Source organism: Rhyacophila brunnea, unplaced genomic scaffold, assembly GCF_057557595.1.
Source record: "Rhyacophila brunnea isolate RB1 unplaced genomic scaffold, BYU_Rbru_1.0 scaffold_19, whole genome shotgun sequence".
NCBI classification, from domain to species: domain Eukaryota; kingdom Metazoa; phylum Arthropoda; class Insecta; order Trichoptera; family Rhyacophilidae; genus Rhyacophila; species Rhyacophila brunnea.
In genome coordinates, this window is record NW_028232848.1 from 10856012 (window position 1) to 10879118 (window position 23107).

Genomic DNA, 23107 nt, shown 5'->3' on the forward strand with positions numbered 1-23107 from the left:
GAATTGGTTTTCGGTCAAAATTAAAACACAAAATAGACATAACCGCAAAGTACATGATAATAATTAAAATTTTATATTCCTAATATGATATTAATTATTGAGTTAATTAATTAATAAAAACCAACAAAAAAATATGGTTAAGTGGTTTTTACCACTACACTTCCTTCTTTTTAAAAAAAAAATGCCAGCTATATTTAGATAATAAATCGGCATTTGCAGCTTACATCGTTTGGACACAACGTGTAGGTATTTAGTCGTGTACAACGTTATTATCCAATAAAACCTATTTTGAAAAAAACTGAGGGTTACGTCCTTTTCCCTTTCGAATGACGATATAGTTTGGAAACCACTATATCATATATTATATAATGTACCATAGCCATGATAAGAAATACATAATTGAGGATAATTAATACAATAATATTATAATGCAAACCAGTTCTCCATGGCCACTCGTGGCAAATAATAGTAAAGTTGTTTTATAAGCTAAACAGAATCTGATTTAAAATGGCAATTGAAGACGTAGATATAATACTTGACAACCAAAGGGCCATATATCCGGGAGAGGTGGTGAATGGGAGAATCGAATATACAGTGCACACTCCCAAAAAAATCACAGGTAGGTACATGCCACTCATAAAAAATATATACTTATGATTCCAAAATCAATTAGAAAATAAATATTAATTTTAATCGTGATTCATGGAATAATTATTATTTCTTAAATATTATCGGCTTAAAACCCTATGTGAATACCTACCCATTTCTTCCAATTTAATAATTTTACAAGTTGGGTTTAAGTATAATAATAATTGGTCCGAGGTTGTACCATAATCTCTGCAAACAAGGTCATTTAAAAAAGAGTAGATTTCCGTGCAATGTCTTTGGTATATTTAAATTTATAATATTTAGGTATTTAACGGCAAGTTGACAGCTATCCAATTTGTTTTAAACGGCAAGTGCATTATAAATAATTATAAAATGTTCAATCGGAATTTGGTTTTATTTCATGTTTGTCAATAAAATTAACAAATCTATAATAATACCGATGACGTTCCTTTTCTACCTAGGTACCTACGTCATTTGACAGCTTGTTTTTTCCATAGTGTTGCCATAGTTACAAAATATGCCCAGTGTTTTTTTTTTTTGATAATACCCAGTGATGTCCCTAAACAAAATGCCGCCCCTAGGCAGCGCCAAATCACCCCATTTTTATAACGTTTTTATTAGGCCGTGTTCTTATTTGTCCGGTGGTTGTTTATCCAGTACAAATCTTGCAATCGATTTTTAACTAACTTCCCCACTAGCTAGACATTTGAAACTTTTAGAATATATCAGAACAAGGTGACAATGCATTTTTTAAATACTTTTATCCATCTTTATGTAGAATTGAATTCATTTTCAGTTAATTCTGTTTTGTATGAGAAGTTATTTCGGAAGAAATCCGTAATCCAATCCACTATTATTGGTTGCTAGAGTCTGGGGTCCTAGCAACTAAATTATTAATACTTATATACGTGCGTTACTATGGAAATCAATATGAAATTGTCAAAATGACATTTCAGTACTTACCTATTATTTCTATCAAGTACAATTTTGATCGTTTAAGCTAGTCAATTCAAGTTTATATGATCCAACAGAAAATTTAAAAACGTTGTATATAAAAAGTTCTTTTTATCTTGTAATTATTTATACAGTATTTTTTATCATCCTTTCACGTATGTCATTGCTTTCACGACTCCAGTATCTAAGAAATGTGTTGTACGGATACATTACTAACAAAATATATATGTACCTACCACTAAAAGTTTTACTAATTATTAAATCGATAATCGATATTATAATGACAGCACGACACTTCGAAAAAGACTAAAATCGTGGACCAGGAGCGGCAGGTGGGACTCTGTGTAACTGGGCGTCTCGTGGGCGAAGTCAGCGGTGCGTTGAGCGGCGGGCGCAACTCAAACGTATAACCAAAAAAAGAATTTGCCTACGAACATTTTCACACACAGTTATACGTTTGAGTTGCGTTTATGCAAGACGGGGCGCGTAAGATGGGGGTGCATCTTTAGTTTCGACGGTCAACACAACTTTCGTGCGCACTATTCGCAAATCTTCACTTGTCTTTTCTGGTCACCAAGGACGTCGAAGGACAAAGAAAGTAAACTAGACATCGCGAATCCGACAAAAAATTACAGACCTGTTAAGCCTTTATGTTATTTTTTCCAACCAGTGAGCTGATTTTTTTAATGGAAAGATATTTTCGTTACTATTAAGTTTAGGTAGGTAGCTATTTCTATATACTTATATCAAATGATTTTCCTCGATTTGCCACCCTTCAAGTAACTGCCGCCCCCAAACGACACTCAATCCGCCTACCCCCACGGGACGTCACTGATAATACCTTTTCGAAGTAACCTGATGATGGCATAATTAAATTTGTGTGTGCATTATTTTGTATCAATCCAAGGTTTCGAAAAATTGTTTCTTGAAAACCTTATCATTTTATCTTTTCCTCTAATTCTTGCCATCCTTAAGCCTAGTAGTCACGCACGTTCTTGCTCGACAGTTTCGCTCGATCGAACATGTTGACTTAGAAGCATGCTCGTCGTTGCGTATACACAGTCAAGCAACTCGACACAAGACGCCAGGCCACACGAGCCTTGCCGGTGCATCCTCACTCCCTCACTCGCAGTCGAAATCACAGCGGTGCAGAACACGCTGAGTCATGCTCAAGCACGTCGGGTATGTCCGCAGACCACAGCATATGCGGCTAAAGCTACAATGCACATATATGCGAGGTAGTTGGGTCTATCACCAAAGAGAAATTCTTTACCCCGGGTGCCTGCTATTCATGGTGCCAAATTTCCCAGTCACTTCGTTCTTTTCAATTAGCTTTTCTCCTGCCATACAGAAAGGTTTTCTGGTATTCATTTAGCGTCAAACAAAATGGTCATAATTACAATTAGTATGCGGTATTAACGCGACACATAATGAGTATTGTTATAGGATGCGACGGTGTTTTGAAAAGATTTGATGAGTGAATGGAATATAACCATCCAGTGATATTCAAGTTGCCGCCAAAATGGAACCGAAGATGGTAATATCTCCCGGTTTTAGTAGGACTAATAATATCGTCATTATGATCAGATTATAATATTTGATATTTGTTTCTTTTCCAGGAATCTGCATAACATTCAAAGGGGAAGCTTCGACAACAATTTTGAGGTGGTCATCTAATAGTACAGACGGTTCCAGTACCGTAACCCACAAAGGAAGTGAACATTATTTTCGTTCGAAGTTTCATATTATAGGCGGTGATTATGGTATGTATACGAAGAGATTATGTATACGTTTTTTTTTTAAATGTAGACAAAACAGATAAACTTTTAAAGTGTGCAAGTATTGTATCTAGGGATTGCTATTGCTGTTCTGAATATAATTTTCAATCTTCCAATCGATAGCGAAATTTCAAATTTTAGGCACTCATGTGGCACATGTCAAAAAAATCTAAAGTAATTTCCAGAATAGTTTTATTTTAATTGTACCTATCTGAAACAATACACTCGCAATATTGTCTATTGAAGCAGAGATGGCATTTAAATTAGATTTAGTGGTATATATATCTTGTTGGTATTGGTAATGTATCCCATTATTCTTAGATATTGGAGTCATGAAAGGATGATAAGAAGTACTGTATAAAAGAATGTGGCAGCATTTTAACATTGCCTAGGGGCGGCATTTTGTCTAGGGACGTCACTGGTAAAAGATTAAGAATATGTTGTACTTTTAGTGCAAGTGCAAATGTATATACTTACCTACAAAACAAACTTGTGGTACCTACAGGAAGCTTTTGTGGTGTGCATCGAACGAATTTATAAGACAACACGAATTATGACGATGGATTAAGCATGGTTCCATTACATTAAATCACCATATTTATATGGGCATTGACAATGTGGAGGTTGTATTATCAGTAAGAAAAATTTCGGAAGCTTCTCAATTTTCACGCAATAATTGGTACTTGCATGGCGGATGCGTATGCGCACGAGAATGATAACGGCGAACCTGTCGGAAGAAAAATGAGCTACACCGCACAGAACATTTTAACGTTTACCGATTATCTACAAACCTGTCCGAACCTATCAAATAGCGCCATACAATGACAACAACGCGTCTTGCTTACACTTGAAATTTAAAATACACACTATTGGTGCCAGTAAATCCATGCACGTGTACAGGCGTTATAACTTTGCGATGCTGATTATCAGGCATTTGGTATTATTAGAACATGGTCCAGAATGACAGTGGATTTATCTGTTATTTCAGTCATCATTTATCTTTTTCTCATCTAGAATAGATTAAAAACTTAAAAACCTTAAGGCTATACCTCAGTTGAGGCATGGTCTAAAAAGATCGTGGCTAGGCGATGCGTGGATTGCGGGTCGCGGGTGCAAATGACGCATGCCGAACGAAATATAATTTGTCATATAAATCTAACATGCGTCCATTTAATGTTCTGTTTATTGTTCTATTACTAACAATAATAATATATTCATTGACATGTTGTCATTTTCAAGTAAATGGGTAACGTATTATAGTCATCTTTACACGATTTAAGAATTAATACCCCCGTCACCATCACGAAACAAATTGACGTGTTCCCAGCTCGACGTTCGCTCTCCGAATGCCAGCGAGTCCAAAATTTTGTCGCGCCTATAGTTGACAATTATTTGCCGTTTCACTGAAGTATCGTCTTAAGGTATACAATATAAACAAATATTTTACAGGTGATCCGATATGTATACCAGCAGCAAAGAATATTTATCCCTTTTCTTGCCAGCTTCCAACTAATTTACCATCATCGTTTGAGGGAGAATTCGGATTTGTGCGGTACACAATCAAAGTCAGGTTGAGCAGACCATGGAAAACTGAAAAAAAGATAATGATATTCACGATTCTGTCAAATTTGGATTTGAATTCAGACCCATTATACAGGGTGAGTATCTGATATTATCAGTCTGACATTATTTTTAAATTTTCAAAACAATGCAACCTCCGCCGACTGTCTGACCTAATCCTTGTGTTATATATTAGTTGTAAAGTTCCTATATACGATAAGTCCACTTTTAGTCAAAAGTCAAAAGTTAGCTTCAAATGCCGATAAGTCCATCACTTTTTTGTCAATTTCTCCTCTACTGCTACGATGATGATTAATTTTATTGTGAATGTTTGTATAAAAACAATAAACCACCATAAAATAAATTCAATCATAGGTTTTCATAAGAAGAAGTAGTATTGAATGAAAATACAGTATAATCTCGTTTTTACGTGCCCGGAATTCACGTTTTCCCTGCAATTGCGTGTATTTTTTTCAGTCCCGATGTATTTCAGTACGTTTAATACCCGCATTTACGTTTTTGTTTCCCGCGATTTACGTCGGAAATATTCAAAATATGCGAGTTACGCGCGCTTGACAATGATTGGGTCGTGACATTCGAACGATTTTTCAATAAAAATTTTAATTGAATGTTGTTTTTTTAATAAAACGTTATTTTTTGAGAAACATAAAATTTAAATATTCTTTTTTCAATTCCCCCCTTTTACATTTTCACTCCAATTAGGTTTTTTTTTTTCAGTCCTTTAAAAAACGTAAAATAGGGGTTATACTGTACCTATTTAGTTTGCCAACATTTCATCAAAGTTGACTTATCATATATAGGAACTATACGACTCAATATTCTATTTGGATAGTCTATAGCAAAATAGAAAAATGTCTATTCTTGCCAATGATGAGTGGCGGTAGGCTTTTAAGATCCAACATAAATAGTGCACACTAAACTTTGTCAGTCATACTTATTTGTTTTTATTGAACTAAAAATACAAATTATTGCAGATTGTGCTAGTTAGTTTTTAAAATTCAATTAAACCCTGCCCAAACTATAATATTTCAGGTGTGCTATGTGCGATTCGATAAAAATAGTACACACTTTTTTAATCATAGGTACTTATTTGTTTTTGTTGAATTAAGGATACAATATATTAGAGATGGTGGTTAGTTTTTTTAAAATTCATTACGACATGTCTAAACCAAACCATATTAGATAAAAAAATCTTCCATCTATTTATAAAATATCTAAAATTATGTATGATTTGATGGTATATTTTCTCCAGACCCGAAGCCCCCTTTGTTTGTGCGTCTGTATTATTTATCATTATTTTACTTAAAACGTATCTTAATTTTCATTTTATATATCCACCAGTAGGTATAAATTTACTGTCTGCTGAGTGAGGGCGCCACATGCTTACATTAATTTGACATATTATATTATCATTCAATACTTTTTATACTGTGATGGGCTTAGTTCTAAATTCTAACACCGGACGATTTATGATGGTGTATCTATACTTATTCTGAGATTAAAATTTTATCTTAAATATCGGTTCAATGACCAAAGATTTCTCTTGAGTTAGAAACTTTCCGATTTCCTATAAAATAATAAAGGTTTTTTTTGATTTAATAGTATATTTTCTATTTTTGTAAACAAAATCAAGGCATGTCCAAATTTGGGTTGAACGAATTCCTTAAGGCTGTACATCAGTTGAGGCACGGTCTAAAAATATCGTGGCTAGGCGATGCGCGGATTACGGGTCGCGGGTGCAAATGACGCATGCCAAACGAAATATAATTTGTCATATAAATCCAACATACATCCGTTTTATGTTCTATTAGTAACAATAATAATATATTCATTGACATGTTTTCTTTTTCAAGTAAATGGGTAACGTTTTTAGTCATCTTTACACGATTTAAGAATTAATACGCCCGTCGCCATCACGAAACAAAGTGACGTGTTTCCAGCTCGACGTTCTCTCTCAGAATGCGAGCGAGTCCAAAATTTCGTCGCGCCTATAGTTGAAAATTATTTTCCGTTTCACTGATGTATCACCTTAACAACACATTCTCATAAAAACAGCCTCTAATTATGCCCCATATTGTCCCGTACTGTGAAGGTGATAACGGCATATACATGCATTTTGGCACATATGATACTTAATATCCAGGAAACTCAGTGCAACTTTTCTGTGTTAATATCATATTTCATTGACTTTGGTGTGTTCAGATTTCATTATTATGTTCTCATAAACATATTTTGTTTCACAATATTATATGTACTATTGTTGACTTGGTTGTTTTGGTACCTACTGTCATTCTCATAGATAAAAGGGTCAGCTGATGGTGGAGTGGTAGTGTCAGAATGCATACAATAACCCAGAGAACATTGTTTAGAAAATAACGCAGTCATATCTGTTTTCTAACAGAAGCCGCTTCGATTAGAATTGAAGAAGTCATTCGGTTGGTGCTGCTGCCCATCAGGCCACGTGTCCGTGGTGGTGCGGTTACCTGTCAGCGGGTTTTGCTTCGGTCAGTCAATGCCTTTTGATGTCACCTGTGAAAATACTAGCAGTACATCCATCAGAAATATCTATATTCGCTTGAGAAAGGTATTTACTTTTGGTCAACTCCGATAAGGATAAATGGTGACAGAAATGATGGGTAATACAATTTCTTAATCATTAATCAGGTATTCGATGGGTGAAGACGAAGATATTGAGAAAGATGGAATATTGATTGTTTATATTATCAGTGCTCTACAACCTTTTCTCATCCATGGCACACCGAAGGTCTTCCCAGAATTCAATGACACACGAGTAAAAATATATATAAAAAGTTTGTACACGAAATTTACATTAATTTATGTTTTTTATTTGATAAAAATAATTAAATATATAGAACATACTACTAAGAATTAAATGCACATATTTATTTACATGCATTTGTATTATAAATATAATATTATTAAGTATGTATTTACTTATGTAATCAATATAAAATAATTATTATACAATAATAACTAATTAATATGATACCTGAGCTTGTTTCAATGAATATAAAAGTTATATATTTGGCTTGATATTTGAAAGAGCAACCCGAAGTTATCGGTCAAGACCCTTCCCTTCAAGCATGACCGCTTATCATTTTTAATTAGAACTAGAGTTGAAAAACTTTGGTCACATAGATTATGTAAACTTTATATAACAGACAAAAGTAATTTTTCATATTATAAAATTAGCCAATACAATTTCATAACAAAATAATTACAACAGACAACTTTATGTATTCATATATTTTTTTTATTGTACTTGATAGAAATACTGAATAAATATAGAATACTGAAATGTCATATTGACTTTTCATATTGATTTCCATAGTAACGCACGTATATATTAATAATTTAGTTGCTAGGACCCCCTTAGCAACCAACAATAATAACTTTCATACAAAACAGAATTAACTGAAAATGAATTCAATTCTGCTTAAAAATGGCTAAAAGTATTAAAAGAATGCATTGTCATCGTGTTCTGATTTATACTAAAAGTTTCAAATGTCTAGTTAGTCGGAAAGTTAGTTAAAAATCTTCAATCGTCCACTACTAATCTTGGACAAACAAGAAAAAGTTTATACTGGACACACAAGAAAAAACCTGTACCGGACAAACAAGAATACGAGCTAATAAAAAACGTGGTAAAAATAATTAGAATTTTGAACTGAGTTGAATTAAGTACCTACACAAAAAAAAATAGGAATTCGAGTTATCGATTTACAAAAACTGATAATTTAAAAAATACGTACAAATCCTATAATAGCAATGGTGAACCTTTTTTTACTTTCGTTACAGAAAATTAAAAAAATACTTGTAATATTGGTGGCATGTCGATCGATAATATTGGAAAAAAATATAAATTTGGAACATCATTATGCACTTACATAATATTAGAACACATATTAAAAAAATGTACCTATATTTTATTTGATAGGTACTGAACATATAAATGATTAAAAAAACAATTGAAAAATGCAATCTGTTATAATATAATGAATTTTTTCGCGCAACATGGTTGACACACCTGCAACTTGGTTGACCACCGCTATTATTGGACCTATAATATGTAATTTCACTTGATGAAAAAAAAACACAATATCAAAATGGCTGGTAAATAAGTGACTTTGGGGTGTTTTCAGGTTACTACATACCGAACTTCCAGCGGGGAGACAGAGTGTTGCATGGAGGACATAGGCGATTTGTTTTTTGGCAAAGTGAAAGCAAACACAACGCTTAGCTGGCAACGTCTTTTGACGATTCCAGCGCTTCCCTCATCCAATATGTTGCATTGTAGCATTATCGACATTGATTATGTGATAAAGGTAAACAAGTTCTCAATTATGTACTAACATCTTCAGAAAATGACAGTTTATAATATTATTATATTCAATATTATATGAAATCATATTTCTCAACCAGGATTTCACCTTTCGGCTTCTTTACACATGACAGATGCAGAGGCTTTCTTTGACTCAGATAACGCAATCGATTCGCCAAAAGATTTATAAAGGGACCTCGAAACAGTTAAAACCTGTCAAAAAATATAATTAATGAAATAATTTTTTTTAATTATTCCAAAATCTTAAACAATATACAGTCGAACTTGGTTATTACGAAGAAGATGGGACCGACTGAATTTGCTCGTTAGAACATAAAAAATCTGAAAACCATCGTAAAAATCCCATTACAAAAGAAGTTGTTTATTGTAATGAAGTGCTGAGCCACCGGCGCTGGTAGGTACCTACTGTTGTCGGTGAAAACACCAATTATATACTTAGACATATTGTCATTAACGTAATCTGATCCCGGCGGCATCGGTCTAATTAACTGCCAAGTCAGATTTTATTGCTTAGGGTCGAAAATGTTGTTTTTAAACGATCGACACGATATTTTTTTGCTCAGTCTGCCCGAGAAGTAGCTCGTTATAAAAGTGAATAAATGTTTGGAGAAAATCATAAACTAAAATGTCATCGAATGTTTCCTCATTACATCCAGGATCTTGCTATTTCTGTGATCGTGATAACAGAGTTCGACTGTATGTCCCTATTTCTCACAAATTTAATAATATAAAATATTACCCAAAGCATAACAAAAACACTCCAATTGACATCAAACGGGACCATAATTAACCACTCAAACATATACCACTAATATTATTGTGTGTCATAGATTAGTGCAGTGGTTTCCAAACTTTATGTTACCATGCCTCCCTTTTAAGCAAATCTAATCTTAGCGCCTCCCCCCTTTATTTCATTAAATAATACAGACACCTTCTTAAATAGCCAAAAATGTACTACTTAATACAACAAAAAAAAAACTTACTTTGTAATTTTATTATTTTCATTTTTAAATTAATTTGTTTTTCATGCGATGGATGTGCTTGTTTCTTAGCACAAAGTGCTCTTTTTCTACTAAACGGGCTCGATTTTTGGATGTCATTGCAGCTAATGCAGAAAATCCCGTTTCGCATAAAAATATGATGTTACGAATGGTATAGCAGTATCTACTTTATTTACGACTTGCATTGCTTTTCTTGACAAAGTATTATATTATTTCTTCACTTCGATTCAATCAAAATTGAACTAGGGTTTTTCTTTCAATGACTTATCGCATGATAATTCTATCAATTTTTTCCTTTTCAATAGTAGTCAATCCAAATTCATCATCTGACAAATGGATTCTATCATGGGCCCCCAGGCCAAAATCTTTGGCGGGCCCACCTACCTATCGCTGAGGTTAAGGGCAGTGTGGTGCTCTAAAGTAATGTTTCCTAAATTATACATGGGACTGGGAGTCATCATTTAAGTACCTATAGCAATCATCATATAGGTATCACATCAAATTGCAATGCACAACTACATATTTAAAATATTTAATAGTCTTTAAACAAAGTAGCGCCGCGCCTTTTTTTAAACTATTGGATTAAATTTGTGATGTCTGTTATGCCTGGGCCCCAGGCTCTTTATAAACTATGCATTTGTAAACTGCAAACCTGTGGCTACATTATTTGTGTTAAACTTTTTGCGCCTCCCTTTGCAACACTCCGCGCCTCCCAGCTTGGAAATCGCTGGATTAGTGTGTGGCAGTCCTTCATAATAATTAATTTTGGTTAAAGGTTGTGATTTGTGGTTTTTATTTTATTTTTTGTCATGTGGGTCAAAATGGGACTTAAAACTCAAAATCAGCGCACTGGGCCTCCACATCTCTAAACTCGCAACTGGAAAGATGACAAAAGGATGTACGTAGCAGCGATGAACTTTACTATGGACTGAGAAGAGTGTACGGAGCTATGTGGAGGCCTTCATCCAGCAGTGGATCGACCCCGGCTGATGATAATGATGATTCCATAAAACACTATTTTATTGAAAGCAAATATTTTAAAACATTTAAACATGAGGTGTCTAATGATAATATCTGATCAGTCACATATACGGTCAAAATATAACAAACAATATGTACCTACACGTCATTTTATGTTCAATTTCACACGAACTTAAAAAACGAGCCATAATCATATTATGAAAAAAATGTTTTAAAAAATAATTTACAGAATGTTCAATAAAAAGAAAGTTACATTCTCAAACCTTGTGAATTATTCGTTGAATAAAACAAATAGTTTATATTAAATTATCGGCAAGTGCAAGTACATTATAACTAAAATTTGAAGAAATCCTGACACCAGTCAGTAGTTCAGGTAACTAGTATTGATACTTACGCTTCAAGGTGTAAAAACTCCTAGTTAAGTTCGTCGTAATTAGATAGGATCCATGTGGCTCAATTGATAAAGCACATTGCCGAGAATCCAGTGGATGCAGAGAGGTTCAAGTTGTTGTATTTTTCTAAAAGATTTTTGAAAGTAGGTATAATATAATATCTAAGGCAGGGTTGGCGAACCTTTTTACGTACGCATGCCAAAATTTCCCAAATATTATTTTTCCGCTGTCTGACGTGCCGAGCAGTTATAACAAAAAAATAGTCAGTAAAAATTCTATTAAAGAAATGACGATGTTCTAGATACCATTCACAGAACATAGCACCCATATAGATCACTTTTTTCAATTACGCCATACATTTTGGTCCACCAATTTTAAAACTATCCGCCAGAATTACTACTAGGTTCTTCACCAAGTTTTTGTTCCTTATTTAGTGCAGTCATTGTAGCTAAAAACGAAATTGTTTGTTAATGTATTACTTAGTTTTGTTATTTACGCACAAATTGACACCAGAATTGCTCCGATCAAATGAGGCATTCTCTCGGTACAGTGGTCTTAAGCATTGTAAATCGATCAAAATTAGAAGTTCGCGGCGCGGCATTCCCCGCCGCCTGATAAGGTTAGTGCGATAATAATATTATCGCACATATAGTATTATTATATGTGACGCATAAAGTCTAAGGACTGACCTTTGCAATTATATTTATTATATATAAATTAAAAAAAATTATATACTTAAGTATAAATTAAACGTAATGGTTAATCTAGAAAAGTATTTGCCTGCTATTTTTTATACAATGCTATCTATCATTTATTATTATTATAGGTATTCTTTTCTCTTTAAACGCGTGCCATAAGTTCGCCACCTCTGATCTAAGGTATTCTCAAATTATGTATGTAATATAATAAAATCTTTTATTTAAGGAAAAGATAATGCCATATTCCTTTAATTCTATTGCAGGTGAAATGCTCGCCTGGGGGATTCTACTTCGACATGGACAAGAGCTGCCCTGTCTTCATAGGCACAATCCCTCTCATCGATTCTCAAACCCCAATCCAGCTGCCGATTACTGCCATTCCTGGTACAACAGATCCGAGTACTCCTCCACCTTCATACGATGCTGTTGGTAAGAACCATAGTTTAGGTAAATAATTAATTAATGATTTCATTGTGTTACAACACGTCTTGATGATAGTGATTCAATAATCTTTTAAGTATGATAGAGTTCAATGATATAATATGAGGGTATTGGTTTCAAAGTGGGTTACCTCCATTTTAAATTTTTTTGGTGATTTTGATTCTCTAAGTATCATCATAATTATGTAAGAATATATTCATATAATGTTGAATCTAGCTTCATTTATTAGTTAAATAGTATTAACCCGGAGGTTGACTGCAATATCAGTTATAGTCACTCACTTGTTACCATTTTATATATTATTTGTCTACATGTTTAAAAATGAGCTCCACGAGCGTGGAGCGATATGATATAATGTTGGTGATGTGATTCCTGGTATTTTACCACGTTTTTATTAGCTCGTATTCTTGTTTGTCCAGTACTAGTTTTTTCTTGTGTGTCCAGTACATATTTTTTCTTGTTTATCCAAGATTTGTATTGGACGATTGAAGATTTTTAACTAACTTCCCGACTAGCTAGACATTTGAAACTTTTAGAATACATCAGCACACGACAACAATGCATTCTTTTAATACTTTTAGCTTAGCCATTTTTAAGCAGAAATGAATTCATTTTCAGTTAATTCTGTTTTGTATGGAAAGTTATTATTGTTGGTTGCTGAGGGGGTCCTAGCAACTAAATTATTAATATATACGTGCGTTACTATGGAAATCAATATGAAATGTCAAAATGACATTTCAATATTCTATATTTATTCAGTATTTCTATCAAGTACAATAAAAAGATTTTGTATTAATACATAGAATTGTCAAGTTTATATGATTCAACAGAAAATTTATAAACGTGGTATATAAAAAGTTCTTTTTATCTTGTAATTATTTATTGTTAAGATGTTCATGCTTCACGCAAAAAACTCAAACAGTTCATGGTGTGCTTGTTGCCCGCTCGTTGTGTTGCATTATCTGTTCAATAATTGGCGCAGTTTGTATGTGTTTACGAGCCATAAGAACGATGTTAACATTTTTGCTTAAGGCAATCGAGACTTCCATTGGTTGTTGTATTGGTACAGCACACTGTGTACACAAGACCAAGTTTACACAATACGATTGTATAAGTTTGTTGTTTAGAGTTAAGAGTTTTTTTTTTGTTGAGACATGGTGAAAGAACACGTTGACATAATATGCTTCAAACCAATTTGTGTCACTTTTGAGATACTCGTATATTATTTGTTTTAAATTTTTCAGTCCTTTCATAATGGTAAAATCGGAGTTTCACTGTATAGGAACTAAAAATCATTATTCTCGGGGTGCATTAATATAATATGTTTGTTTTTGTTCTCAGTTCAATCAACATTGCAAGAAAGTCAGTTTTCTGCCAAATCCACTTCTGGACCCGAAGGCGGCAATAGTATGACGATTCACGCAAGAAAAGATTACGCACCACATTGTCCCACATACAAATTTGGTCAACAATAATAATAAGCAAGTGTATATTTTGTCACTTGATATACACCACATAGTCCACATATAGAAAATGTATTACAATACGTGTTTTGCTCAATATTTAAAAGTATAAATACAGCATATTAATAATTAATCCAGAGTAAATACTGAATCTCTTGAGATATATATTTTATAATCCAGATATTAAAACCATCGAGATATTTGAGATTGTCTCTTAAGTGGACGAAACCGGTCCTTCTCGTTATAAAATTGAATCTCCGTTGATTGGGGATAAATGTAGTATAGACCAGTATTTCTCAACCGGTGGTCCGCGGAATTTTTCTGGTGGTCTGCGAATTTTTGTGCATCTAAATGCCTATCGTAAAAATTCCAATAAAATTTTTAAAACCCGTGCACCTGCAAGACGTGTTCGTCCATTGTTTTTTTGTTCTTAAAATAGATTAATGGTTTTAAGTGATGAAATTAACCGCGATCAACTGTCATTATACGTTACAATATAAATAATATTTTTAATTTCCTTGTTGGCGGTCCGCAAAGCGATTCTCTTATTTTTAGTGGTCCGCAGATATTATACAATGTATAGACAATGATAAATCTAGATTAAAGAAAAACAACATTATTAACTATGCCAAATTAATTTTTGTCCGTACAGAGATATTTATTAAAGAAACTGTATAAAGTTAAGGTTACAAACAAATTAGAATGAGAGGATTTAGTCCGTCCCATAAAGAAAATTAAAGATATAAATGGAGCAACAGAACTAACTGCACATCAATTTAATCTATTCTATTAGTGTAGTATTATACATTTAGGAGTCGTCCATATATGAGTCACTCTCTTGGAAGTAGTAATTGTAGAAATTGTAACATTAAGCAACATATAAACTCTTTTTTCTAATGCAGGCGCTCCCGTTGATGAGCCAAGAGTCCGAGAACATTGAGTCGTCTGATTTGTCTATGCTCTGCTACTGACCAACGGACGATCAACAAAGAAAGTCGAATTTTGACAATTGCAATAGTTAAAAACGTCTTAATGTCTTCCGATAATACCAAAATGTGTTGTTATTTACATGCAGATTTGTATAAAATAATATAGGAGTAAAAACAACACAAATTTTACAAATTCAAATAAAAATATAATTGATAAACATCGAAAGATTAAACATGTTTGAAATCTAACGAGCCTGGTCTGCGAACTGTAAATCGTCTGACTTGCGTGCCAATGGAGCACAGGCATAAGAATAAAATGTTCTGTAAGAATATACTGAAATGGACAAATTTCAATAAACAATTTTTATAATGAATCAGGGTGTGGTTCAAATGTCTGACATTATTTAACGACGACCACTTAGCTGACGATTATAACTAAAGCTGTTAAAATATCTTCTGTAGAGATCGAGCCTAAATGTATGAAAGTGAACAACAAAATAAATATTGAATTCTGGACATATTGGTGCCTTATAATGTTATATTATGAACTTGTATGTAACTGTGATATGTATTTATTTGTGATACCTACTAGGTACTTACCTGAATATTAATTTTGTTAATATATGTATAAAGTTCAGCGCATGATGTACATGCATGAATTTGATACACTTGAATGTCAATTAAAACATGATTTTTTAAATAAATTATAATATAAAATTCTTTTAAAGTTGACTGTCATTTGATTTTAAATTTCGATGTTCAATTCAGTACAGGCCCGCCCCAAAGTACACGGCTGCTCTCGTGCGATATCCCTCCTCAGCGGTGGTACTAACGTCACCATGTGATGATTTCACCATCTGACAGCCTTCTCCATGGCTTGGCTCCATTCCTCTCGACATTCAGCGGCATGCAGGGCCTATGTCAGTTGATAACCTGTAGTATTATTGATTTGATCCGTCCCGTCAGGAGGAAACTCTTCCTCTCTGACCTTCGACTATACCAAATATATATAGATTTTTCAGATTGTCATCTTCCCTGCGGCTGTATGACCACCCTCAGCAACACGTCATATCAAAAGTGTCTAGCATCTGCTTTCCTCTTGTTTTCACTATCCAAGTTTCAGAGGCATATTCGGATCATAAGTACTTGGTAACAGCCTATATTTATTGGAAGAATGAAGAAGAAAAAGATGTCATGTGTACTCATAGGGGTGCTGCCAAAAGTTGTTAAGTCTAGAAATCATGATATGGAGTAATTGAAATTTGAAGTTTGACATGACCTCTAAAATCAAGCATAATGCTAATTTATGTGTTTTATGTGCATGTTCTATATATTGGACGACCTTGAATTTTTTTTCTAGCAAACATATTTATATATAGACACATAATCCATTGTTAATTCTAAATAGATACGTAAATTATCGACTTACCAACTTTTGGCAGCGACCCCACCATATTATAATAGAACAATAACAAATCAAGTATTCAGTAAAAATATGTTTATTATATTATAAAAAGCACACCGTGAGATACACGTGACATTAATTTAGACTTAATATTTTTGGTGGTTATATAAAAAAAAAAACATCAGTTCGGATCACTGTAAAACCAAATAAAAAATTATTTATAATTAACTAATCAGAGAGACATTCCCGAAATGATCAAATGAGAACAAAAAAATGACGATACTGATATAACAAGACAATCTAAAAAAATATTAAGACCAATATTTGAAGATATTTAATTTTACTTTCACTTGCCTTATGTTTGTTCTCTACCTGTCAAAGTCTCTGATTAATTAAAATATGTGTTGAATTGAGCGTTTTGTTGTAAAAATATTTTCAATAAGATACATGGGTTAATAATTAATTAGTTTTCGACAGTACTGGACGATGACAGTGGATTCTTTTGTCAGTCGCTTGAAGGTATTTTGGAAGTGATAAGTATTGATGGGAGATATATTGTTAAAGCTACACATTTACGCAGCGGATTAAATTCATCTTTTAAATAACAGTTAGGTTTTTCAGTTTAACATTATATAATAGATTCTGCACAGCTCTATTTAATTTAAAAGCACCATTTTGTTTAGACACTAACACTAATTCATCAAAAACAAGGGTACCTAATTATAACAAGCTTAGGACCCAATACATAGTACAAGTATGTAGTACTTATTAAATAAATCAGCTTATGCATCAGTCGCCCGATTTCAGAATAAATAAGAAGTAACGCATAACAATAAGCAGGTGGCACTGAAACATTGAAACAAAAGTGACAGACTGTCAAATAATTACATTTCGTAAACAAATATAGTAAATAATTTTGCTTTGGACAAAGCAATATTGAAAGTTTTGAGTATCTATCGATTATCTACTCTAACACCAACCAAAATTGATTGAATAATTAATTTTGTGAATTTAAAGTTCGTATCATTGAACCTGAACTGAACGAATCAAATGGCACCGTTGGATTTATTTGATTTGGAACCGTTTGGTAGAATGTCCACGGAAACGCTTTTCTGACAACTAATTAGTGTTGCCAGTACTTAAAATTAATTCATAATATATTAGTCTCTAAAACAGAAACATATTTGAAACGTCAACTTGTTATGAAATTCTAACCTCCTATCGTGGTCTACAACAATACAAATTTAACAAACTGTCGTATTCATTCATTTTAAATATACAAAATATAAAGAATGCTTCATAAATAGGTAGCCATTTAGTTAATTTATAAGATTTATAGGTATGACGAGTTTTTAAAAATTACTTTTGATTAGAGCTTTTCATAATTGACCACTTGTTCATGTCGACAGTATGATATTGTGACTTAAACGACAATCGAACATATTAAGTTCGTTAGGTAATATAAAGATCATTCCGGGCTGATTTAACACAGTTTGTAGTTTAGAATCCCCGTTACAAAATATAAATAAAATGAAAATAAATTCTTTGTCTGACATAATAATTATAGTAATGATATTAAATCGAACTTGCATAGAAAATAGTGCTGGATTTTGAGATAATAAGACCAAAAGCGGCGTCTTGTTCGCGTTTGGTTACTTATGAATAATAGGTATTGATTATTAATCTATAATACATATAATTCAAGTGAACTCCTATGGTGTAAATATATAACATATTAATATGAACACCTCACGATATATAAATGCCGAATAATGCTTATCAACACTTTGACATATTGCCATTAGTCTATGGATCGTCCGAATTGGTTTGACGTTTCATGTCAAACCATTTCTGATGGTCCGAGAACGGTTGGATTTTCAATGATACACTGAACCAAACGTCAAATCTCAAACCATTTCCGGTCAACTACAATTTGTATGTATATTGTCTATGGTTTAATTTGATTTGTTTCGTTCATGTTGAAAGAAACGAACCTAATATTGTTGAATCCAGAGAAGGTGTTGCCATTTCAATAATAAAAAAAATAAAGGGAATACTTTGTCCACTGTCCATGCATTTATAATAATTAAAACACTAAAGTAACTAGTAAATTATTTACAGTTGCATACTATTCATATTGTGCAGTTTTAATGCCTGTACTATTGTTATCAAATAAAAAATATTTTAATGGTGTGCATATAAAAATAAAAACTTATAATTTTGAGAAGCCACGTTGCCAAGTTATTCCATTTTCATCTATGCATAGTGTTCTTATAGTTAGTTTTACATAATGTCACCATTCTATGCATCAGGACCTTAGTAATAATATAAAGATAATATGGAAAACATTTCGATATTCATATTTAATATAATTTATGATTTGATAATGGCAGCAGATATAAGAAGGATAAAGAGGAATCTCTAATTTTATATGTTGATTTCAACCGCCAGCGCGAGATATTTAATTGTGACCATTTTGCAGTGAGCTGCCAACATTTCAAATGAATAGTATAAATGTCGGTAACAGTAAGCCAGAAAAGTGTTAGTGACGTATTGTAACTACGCTGAAGATAACATTACATTTTGAATAATCTACTCCATAAATAGCTCATAATCGCCATAACATCTTCAACACCCTTTTGGCTTAGCAACCTCATGATAAATGACTAAACATTTAATTAGATTACATTTTATAACATTCAGAAATTATTATAAAGATGTTGAAACTTGTGTATTTATAAAGGTATTATACATCTTTTTAAAAGGATTTAAAATATTGATAAAGGCAATATAAATGATTGTTAATTGTAACTGTCATTTTTAATAATACATTATGTTATAACAACGTGAAGTATAAATTTTTTAAGCATATTACATAATATTTTTGTGCATATAGTTTTATTTAGACATACATACTTAATTTTCATCTTATCTCATATACCAATAAACGTTGTCGTTTCTTTTTTTAATTAAGCACTTTTCTGGTTCATATTAATACTAAAAATTTCAATTGCTGTATGGGATGCACTTCATAATGGAGTTTTTGGCATCTACTACGGAACTTAATAATGGATTTCTGTGCATGTACTCTGATAACTACCTAATAATTGGGACTATGAGAACTACATTAGAGTGGCATAATCCCAAAAAGTTTTAGTGATGAAGCTGTTAATTCACAATATGCTTACCCTTCCATTGTTCTCCACTGAAGCTATTCTATACACACAGCAGCTATCGACGGTAGTTTATCATATTTATGTATTGAGGGAATTAATCGTTTATATAAGTCTAAAATAAGTCTAAGCACTCTGAAACTGAAAAAAACTGCCAAAAAGTGCTATGTTTTAACAGCCTCTCTCTTGGCTGTGTTAACTTTTAGAGCGAGATGATAGTTTTGACTGTTAGAGACGGTTAACTTATTGTAACAATTAACAGCCTCAATACATAAATATGATAGAGTAATAATCACTTTAGCCGTCAATAGCCGCCTTGTGTATATAATAGAAATACAGGCCCGTCAGACGTCATTATACGTTACTATATAAATAATAATTTTTATTTCTGTGTTAGCGGTCCGGAAAACGTTTCTCCTACTGTCAGTGGTCCAAGGGTGTAAAAAAGTTGAGAGACTCTAATGGTCCCCTTTTTGCCACCACTTTCATACATTTAAGCTACATCTCTCTACGAGAACGTTTTGTTCAACATCTTTGGGAGTATCATTTTTTCCTTCCGCTGAAAAAAAAGCAGTATTTATCCCATGGAGCAATGAAAAATTCTAGTACCTAGAAATTTTATTGAAAAATATTACATTATTGAATTCAGCCTTTCAAATATTAAATTACGTTTTTCCAATACTTAGTTAAATTTTATTATTCATTCAATTCATTTCAATTATAAAAATTCACATCACCATACTTATAATTATTAATTATATGCGAATAAAATTGTGGCTGGATAGTGAACAAGCACATTCATTGACTAATAATTAGTTACAAATATAAATAACACAATTAATTTCTATACAATAAAATAGTTAGTAATAATTTAATTATATTTAAAGCCAAGAGTATAAGTTTGCCTCGTTAATAATTTTGGTAATCAAACTGAAATATTATGTTACGAATGAAGATACAAATATTTTACAATTATATACATAGGGCGATCATCGGAATAGGTTAATTAAGACATTAAGAAAATTCTGTAAAATGTTGCCACAGTTAAGCAATTAGAATTCCCTAGTTATACTGAATAAGGGCCGTTTTACTCGATATTTAATTTTTATAAGGCAATGAATTATTCTGATTTAATAAAATATGATGAATATGAATCAAATAGTCAAAAAGGGGTTGTAAAATTCAAATTTAAATACAAAAAAAACTGTTTAATGATTAATAATATATGTGCTGAGGATTCAATTAACTTTGAAGTTAAATATTATGTGACTGAACATTCCACAACAGAACATTAAAAACAAGTTAGCCAAAATATTCAAATTACATTGCTAGGAATAGAATTCTTATAATTTTTCATACAAATCAGTTATAATATTATGTTGGAATTCTTTGCATAAAGGTCCTTTTAAACGTCATTTCTGTTGTCCGTTCAGTCGAGGTTTCTGTTTTGGTCCGTTCAGTTTTGAAACGGCGGTGTATTTAGACAATCAGTTATCCATTCAGTCGAGGTTTCACTTGCCAGGTCAGTTCGGAATTGGCGGTGTATAAAACCTTGTTAGTAAGAACACTGATTATTCGAAATTCGCCGTAATTCGAAATTTTCTCGAAAAAAAGTCCCTTGAACATTATTTTCATATAAAACCATACCTTTAATTCGAATTTCGTAATTCGAAATGATTTCAGAGTCCCTGGCATACAAAAATATTCAATAAATCGTAATAAAGTACACTATTTCATGAGCCAGTCATTAAAAATTGTGACAGACTTTTCTTAAAAAATCAAAAATTACTTATTTTAAGGTAATAAAAATAATCCTGACATTTTATGACCCAATTCGGTAGGCATATCTATGATCGGAAACGAAATTAATGAAAATCAAAATTTTAATATTTTCCCCCCATACATTTCATAATTCGTAATTCAAATTTTTTTTCGATTTTCGGATCTATGGAATTCGTATTAACGAGGTTTTACTGTATTTACGTATTTTTTATCCACTAAAAATGAATATTATTTTCATAATTACTTTCTTAACACATTGGTTGGTGTAATGCAGTATCTATATTTGAAGAATATATAATATTTCAATCCAAATTAGAAAAGTAGTATTAAAAATATGGCAACATACTAATTTACACGTCAATTCAACTGGCAACTCTAAAAACGGATACGATAACTGATAAAAAATCCATCCTGTCTCGTCTCCGTTTTGGTTTCAGTCAGCCGCTTCAGTTATACATTTACGCGTCAGTTTAACGGACAGCTCAACGGAAATGGAGACAGATTGGACAGCAAAACTGGTTCTAATTTGATTCATCATTTATACGTCACTAGTACTCGTTTAATCCTCAGCACATATTAAAATTGATTTACTAGAAAAGTTTTTAATAGAATGTTTAGTCTAACTTAGAATTTATGAAATGTCTTTCTCAAATCTTTCATTACAATAATTATATTATATGTTTTTTTAATGCAATTATAATATTATTATTACTTCAGTTATTTAGTTTATGACAGTTTGAATATCAATTTGGTCACTGACCTGTCAATATTAGGAAAGAATTATAAAACAAAAGAATATGTGTACGTGAAAGTAGAGCTGACATCAATTATAAATTAAATAAGTTTAAATAGATACTAAATAATCCAATCGACATCAGGATTGTTCATATCTTAGAAGACAGATTAAATATTAATATGATAAAAATCCCAGAGACAAACAATTGATATGGAGAGGCCTAGGTGCCTCATGAAAAGAATACCCAAAATAGTAATATGATAAAATCTCACTCATTTAGCATGTCAAATTAACATGAAATAATATGTAAGGAGTAATGAAATCATAATATAATAACAAATATGTAGTTCGTTACAGGAACAACTTATGTGTTAAATATCAGAATATAATTTCGCGGTTATTAAAAGTTAAAACAAAATTACATAACTGACGATGGTTAGCCAAACTGTTAAATTATAATTACTTGCAAAGCTATGTTTCGAATTGACATCTTGCAAGAAATACTTACTACACCATGTTTACAGCAGCATGTTTTTAAGTAATAAATTATGTTAACATGCCAAAAAAAATATATTTAATGTGAAATAAATGCGAAAGTCTTAAAATTATGTGTATATTCTTACATTTATTCAAGCACCACTCCAATTCCAGTATAGCAACTGGCCAATTTCTTATCAGTCGAAAAAAAGGCATGAAGGAAGTAATGATTTTATTTGACTTCTTTTTTAATGTTTATTATAATAACATTTGTATACATAAATATTAAATGGTCAGTATATTATATTATTTCGGCCAGTATTTTTAGAATATTTAAATTACCA

General features: G+C 32.1%; 1 protein-coding gene across 1 annotated transcript; it reads left to right on the top strand.

Moving 5' to 3' along the window:
* Window positions 1-454: 454 nt before the first annotated feature.
* LOC147072748 (arrestin domain-containing protein 17-like) lies at window positions 455-23021 on the top strand. Its single transcript, XM_085946222.1, has 7 exons — window positions 455-619; window positions 3183-3326; window positions 4791-4999; window positions 7324-7506; window positions 9086-9268; window positions 12621-12786; window positions 14140-23021. Exons 1-7 carry the CDS (start codon window positions 508-510, stop codon window positions 14271-14273), a joined length of 1131 nt encoding a protein of 376 aa, XP_085802348.1. The 5' UTR covers window positions 455-507; the 3' UTR covers window positions 14274-23021.
* The last annotated feature ends 86 nt before the right edge of the window (window positions 23022-23107 follow it).